The sequence below is a fragment of the Neltuma alba genome, unplaced genomic scaffold, assembly GCF_004799145.2.
Source record: "Neltuma alba isolate B1F8T4 unplaced genomic scaffold, ASM479914v2 tig00013420_pilon, whole genome shotgun sequence".
Lineage (NCBI taxonomy): Eukaryota > Viridiplantae > Streptophyta > Magnoliopsida > Fabales > Fabaceae > Neltuma > Neltuma alba.
In genome coordinates, this window is record NW_021637673.1 from 128,477 (window position 1) to 135,052 (window position 6,576).

At 35.0% G+C, this 6,576-nt stretch overlaps 1 protein-coding gene across 1 annotated transcript; it reads left to right on the forward strand.

Moving 5' to 3' along the window:
• The first annotated feature begins 1,217 nt into the window (after positions 1-1,217).
• Positions 1,218-4,049, forward strand: LOC114737270 (uncharacterized). Its single transcript, XM_028925180.1, has 6 exons — positions 1,218-1,377; positions 1,934-2,053; positions 2,537-2,686; positions 2,806-3,131; positions 3,219-3,838; positions 4,046-4,049. Exons 1-6 carry the CDS (start codon positions 1,218-1,220, stop codon positions 4,047-4,049), a joined length of 1,380 nt encoding a protein of 459 aa, XP_028781013.1.
• Positions 4,050-6,576: the final 2,527 nt, after the last annotated feature.

Here is a 6,576-nt window from a genome sequence, read left to right on the forward strand (position 1 = left end):
ATATAAATTATTTTGAGAATAATTAATATTTATTTGCTAATTTTATCCCTTTAATTAATGCTTAAATATGACTCCTCATATTTTTCTCTCTTTCTTTCAAATCCTTGATATGGGTAAAACGGAGGGGGGAAATTTCAATCGAAGACGGGTTTACTTGCAAGTAAATTGTTCTTTCGTAGTTCTAATAATGATGGTATGGTTAAAAAGGACTTATATATTACGCACTAGAGATATTGTATGTTTAGGACTGAATGGAATAATACTTTATTCAAAATTATATTCTATGATGGTTTAGTTAATTAATGAAATCCTTTGCTTGATAAAAGGTATTAGAGTATATATTACTTTTGATCCTTGATATAAGAGTTAGCTAGAAATAATTGAGTCCTAAATGTAAAACTCAAATCTATTTTTTTCCAAATATTTATTCATATTTGCCCTTAAAATGATGATTGCATATGTTAAGGAGTTATTTTAAAAAAAATAATATATATTTATTACAACTAATTAACTTAACTGATTTTCATAATATTTAGAAATTAGTTAGTTGTCTAGCTTTTTATAGTAATATAATTGAATTGAATTGATCACTAATGCAGAATTTTCATACCTAATAATGCGACGCTTCCCCGACCTGGCTTCCATCATCAATGAGAAAGGGCAGGCGCCTTTGGACATCCTGGCCTCTATTCCTTCGGCATTAGAGCTGGGAATGCGGGATGGCGGTGCGGATACGGGCCAGCCCGCAGCGGTGCGGGCCAAAAACGGTGCGGGCTGAAGTAGCCCGCACTTTGGCGGGCTGGCATTTTGCGAGCCCGAGCCCGCCTAACTTTTTTTTTTTAAAAAAAAATATATTATTTGTATAAGTTTGAGCTTAGTTTGTAATGTTAAAATTGGACTTGGAGTTTTAAACTTGAGTAATGAGTTATAATAAAATAATGTGAGGATTAATTTATAATTTGAGAAGATATTTTAAAAAAACTAACACATATTTTTTCTAAATAATTAATTTGACTATTTTTCTTATCCAAATTAATTAAGTAGATCTTTTATGTATGTATTACATATGCAATTACATGGATGAGAAGATGTAAATATGAAATTTGGGGGTTAAAATCCTCCAATTATGTTGTATAATATATTAGAAATTATATAAAACTAAAAATTAAAAAAAAAAAAAAAAGCGGGCTAGCCCGCGGCGGAGCGGGCTGAAAACGATGCAGGCTGGAGTAGCCCGCACCTTGGCGGGTTGGCATTTTGCCAACCCGAGCCCGCCATTTTTGGCAGGCTGGCGCGGGCCCAGCCCGTATTACCAGCTCTATTCGGCATTTAGGAGTGGCACTCACCTTCGCTGGTGGGAGAGTCTTTTCTACCGCTGTAAGTGCGCCCACCTCCATCATCCATCTAGAATTTTAATTATTTTTTTTTATTTAGCGTTGCTCGTATTAAATAATTAATTATTATTTCTATTCATTAATATAAGAATTACTTAACTAATTTGAGTGAAACAAAAAATTTGATTTAGTTAGTTATTTGTAACAAATATAAGTTTATTTTCTTAAAGTATTCTTTTTAATATAATTATAACTATCTTCAAATGAGAATCCTTTAACATGTGTAATTAATATAAATACTTTAAAGAATAAATTATAAATTTGAGATGAAAAAGTGAATTCGGGTCAGGATTCCTTGCTGGGGGTCATAATTTTGGATCCCCACCTTCTCGATCTCCTCATGCGAAGTCATATCTGATGTGGCTGTAACATTACATTTTTAAGTCAGTTATACATTTAAGAATTGAATCGTATTGAGTGATAATTAAAGTATTCGTGATGACTGCCTTAGAAGTTAAAAGTTAAAGCAGCCAAGAAGATTAATTTTTCTTAATTAAAATGACGTTGCTGACGTAATGATCATTCTCCTATTTCCGAAGTCATCCCGATTAGTCGCCTGCCTTGGCATAGGGAGCGTTCAGATTTGGATGATCCCGAACAGCCTGATCAGCTACCCGGCGATGCTCTTTTCGGATTCTACTTTTTAAGGGGTACCATAGGTAATTAATTATTAATTTTAATGCTTAATTAGATCTTTTCATTTACCAATATTCGACTCCTTATTATAAGTTGCTTATAGAAGAAATATTTTTAGTTCGAAAAATAAGTTCATTTAGAGGGTTATTACTCATTAATAATTATTTTTTCAATCTTACTCTTATTTAATTATCATTGGAAAGAAAAGAAAGAAAGAAGATTCAGAGTTAAAAATTATTTATACATACAGGGAGAGAATTTTAATAAGAATTTAACCATATCAATTTTAGACACATTTAGTCATAATTTAACTATCACTGCTTGATACGTGAAAATTAGTTAAAAACGGATTTACATATGGTAAGTAATGGGGCTTGTTTGTAATCATGACCATTATTAGTACTTTTAATCAGGTTTCACCTAAGTTATCGAAGCAAAACTCTTGATACATGCTTATTCCATAAAAAACTGCCTAAAAACTTAACATGTCTGTCTATGGTTGGCAGAAAAGAAAAGGAGACATGTAATTGGTATGCAGATCATGAAACAACTGCTAGACAATGACGCTTTTTATGATAGTTTGATGGAGACGGAGCTGTTGGGGACGGAGGACGATCATCCGGCGAACTTATTCATGCCAGATCCTTCATATAAAGGTACTTGGATCCTTCATATAAATTTTAAAAAAAATGACTTTCTTTAATTAATTTTATTATTTTTGTGTACGTGTGGGTAATTGATAATAAGTAAGATATAAGTATGTATGCGCATGCAGCGTCACCATTATTAGGATGGACACCATTGTTGAGAGCAACAAAATATGGTGCAATCGAAATGGTGTGGGCAATCTTGGAAAGAAAGCCATTTGCACTTGAGGATGAAACTGATGAGAAGAAGAATGTGATGTTGGTGGCGGTGGAAGAGAGACAGTCCATCCTATTGATGCAATTGAGGAAGAAGCCATCCATCTGGAATCGGAATCTCCACCATGCAACCGACATCCATGGCAATACTGCCTTGCACCTGGTCGCAAAGCTTTCTCGTCATAGGAATATACCTATGTCTGCCATTCACTTGCAATGGGAAGTACACTGGTTTGAGGTGTGTGTGTGCGTGTGCGTGATCACTTAGCTTAATTAAATTTCTAGCTACAATTATTCAACTGTACGTTTGTATTTATGTATGCAGTATGTGAAGAATATGATGCCGCTGGAGTTCAATGAACGGCAAAATAAGGAAGGCAAAACGCCGGGGATGGTCTTCGCGGAGGAACACCATGATCTGGTGCAAAAAAGTAACAAGTGGGTGAAGGAAATGTCCGGAAATTACATTGTGGCGGCGACGCTTATTTCCAGTGTTACATTTGCAACGTGCTACCAGGTCCCGGGAGGCTACGACGGAGGCAACGGCAGGCCGATTGTAGGCAATCGTTCTGGGTTTCACATGTTTGCTATCACGGCACTGGTTTCCTTTTGCTCCTCCGTCACTTCGCTCGCCGCCTTTCTCGCCATTTACAGCTCTCAAAGTGATCGGCCCAAGCATTACCGGCGACGTCTGCCATTGAAACTCTGCTTGGGTTTATTTTCTCTGTTTCTCTCAGTTGTGTCCATGTTGATTTCTTTCTGTGCTGCGCATACCTTTGAACTTGTTGGCCCCAGAAACAAGTCGTCTGCGTATGTCCCCTTGTACGTTGGTCTCACTTTGATCCCTCTCTGCTTTTACGGGGCAACTCAAATTCCACTCTATTGCCGTCTTCTCAGAGCCAGTTTTTCTCGTGTGCCATTGTCCAGGCCATTCCATGTGGAACAGTTAGAAGAAACACCGCCAGATGAAGAGGAGAAGAACAAGAAGAAGAAAGAGAGAGACGAAGGGAAGAACAAGAAGAAAAATGAAGACGCAAAGGCATCGGAAGAGAAGTTTAAATAGTTTTTATGTTTTCTTTGCAAAATAAAGAGAATTTTATTATGTGAAACAGTAGCATTTGATTATTTACAAATAACTTTATTTTGTTTTAGGTGAAAATACAACTTCGCCAATGGTTTTTTGTGGGCTCTACAAATGTATCCAATTTCACGAACTTAGGTGATAAATCCCAAACTCGTTATGTCAGACAGATTTAAAACTTTTAATTAATTATTTTTAAATAAGAAATTATTTTTTGAAAAGAATAATAATTGAGAAATTATTTTTATTTTAGACAAAAATGAAATTAAATATAGACTATCCAAATCATGTTTGAACAATTTAGATCTAATGAGTTTATATGCTTATTATTTTGATGAGCACTCAGAGCCTATTTCCTAATTTCACCACATCAAAGCATGCGCGGGTTCGCGTCCGGGTTCTTGTCCTCGTTGATTAATTTTGGACTTTCATTTAAGAGCCGCCGCACACCATTTACTTTGCATCTTTTACACGATAATAAAAAAAAATCAACTTAACTAATTTTTTTTTTAACTTTCATAAATTAGTTAATTAGGATTAATATTCAGGACAAGGTCATAATCTATTTTAAATGTTCTCACTTATTCAGTATAAAATCGATCAATTTAGAATTTACTCCTCATTATTTTATCAACATTTATAATATTAAAATATGTAATAAATGTATCTCTAAATTAAGTACCATGCAGCAGGCTTAATAAAGTTACCCTGGTTTTGTTCATGAAAATTATTAAAGAGCTTTTGTCAAGGGTAGGTCAATATACTGGCCCACAACGTCATAACTAGTCAGGATGTTGTGAAATTATGCAAAAGGAAAATTTCATCTCTGCTATATGTGTTATGAAGGCGGACCTAATGGTGGAATGAATATTTATCATTGACGCCTTGATTGGTTTTCTGTTGCTATGAAGGATGAGGTTCACATCATGACTACTTTCTTGGAACAAGAGGTTAGAATTAAGATGAAGATGATGCTCAAAGGGTCCCAAGACAAGAAACATTTTGAAAAAGAAACAAACATCTTTCTTTTTTAACAGAAAGAGAAGAAGAAAATCTAAATCTTCCAAAACATGCCTTAAACACGAAAAGCAAACAAACAAACGTGTCATTTAATTTTCTCTTTAATTTCCTTTTTTTTGCTTTTGAAAAGAAGCATATCTCTTTTATTTTTTCCTCGAACTGAAGGCAGGAAGCATCAGCATTATTTTTACTTTAAAAAACTTACACTTGAAATATCCCTTAAAAACGAAAAAAAAAAGTATACATATGTAAATGCTCCCTCTAATTTTTAATATAGGAACTAGTTAGTATTTGAATTTGATCATAAACATATAACACATCGATTCATTTAATTTGTTTTCCATATTTATCATTTTTTTTAGCTAATTTAGATATCGGCAAAGGCCAGAAGTAGTGTTATTTACCTTCAAATTGAAACTTGCATGATAAGATGAAGTGATGAACTGCACAGCCCTCTTTTTTCTTTTGTCAAAGTCACACCGATGTGCAGCTTGTTTATGTTAATCTTAAAACACAATTGATGAGCAAAACAATTGTGCAGACAAGTTGGAATATATGAAAAAGTGGCCCACATTAAGATTTTCAAGGTTATTATATAGATATATTCTTTCCAACGGATGAGACGAAAGTAATATTCCTCCCATCATGGGGCCATGATATTATACGGCTTTAGCTTGCCTACTTAAATCATCACAAAGCTCCGTTTGATCTCAGTCATCATTCATTAATTCCTGCTGATCGATCCATCGATCCCTTGCACCCCACGTAAGATAGTAGTAAAATCAGTTTTGATTTGAAATGGCACGGCTCCATTTTGTTTCCGAAATGGAAGGGCTCGATTTGATGATGAGCAAGGAAATGGAACTGCGTTTTGCAGTGAAGAATCGAAAATGGAATCATGTTGTGGAGATTTATAATGATCCAGAGGTTCAAAAGAGCAAGATCAACAGGTGGGGAGATACGGCATTGCATGCGGCCATTGAGACAGAGGACACTACTACTGTCAAACGATTGATCCGTGCAATCAAATCCCGCCGGCGGGAAGGTGAACAAGCCCCAGACATTCTGTCACTGAAAAATGGCACGGGCAATACTCCTCTTCACTGCGCAGCCTCTCGTGGCTCTGTCCTCATCTGTGATCTCATTACAAAACTGTTCCCCAAATCACTGGTAATAAGAAGAATGATGTCGTTCTTTGTGCAACTTCATTGCTTGAAGGGAATTAATCTCAACTGTAATATTAATATATTGAACCCTGCAGATTGGGGTGTGTAATAATTATTAAATGCTGCTCAGTTGTTATAGATTTTTTTAATAATTATATTTTTTTTGAGACTTTACTACAATTCTCCGCAAAACATATTTGTTAGTGCTCTTTCTTTAACAAAGGCAACTGTTAAAAAAAAAATTACCAATTTAATATATTTTTGGTATAAATAAGTTATAAATAGGAACGGAGTGATGCACAAGAAACAGCAATATAATAGTGGTGTGTGTGTTAGATGGAGCCTATATATAGATCTCTTCTGTAGAGATCTTGTTGACGTGTGTGCGCGTGTCTGTCTATACACATCGGAGAGAG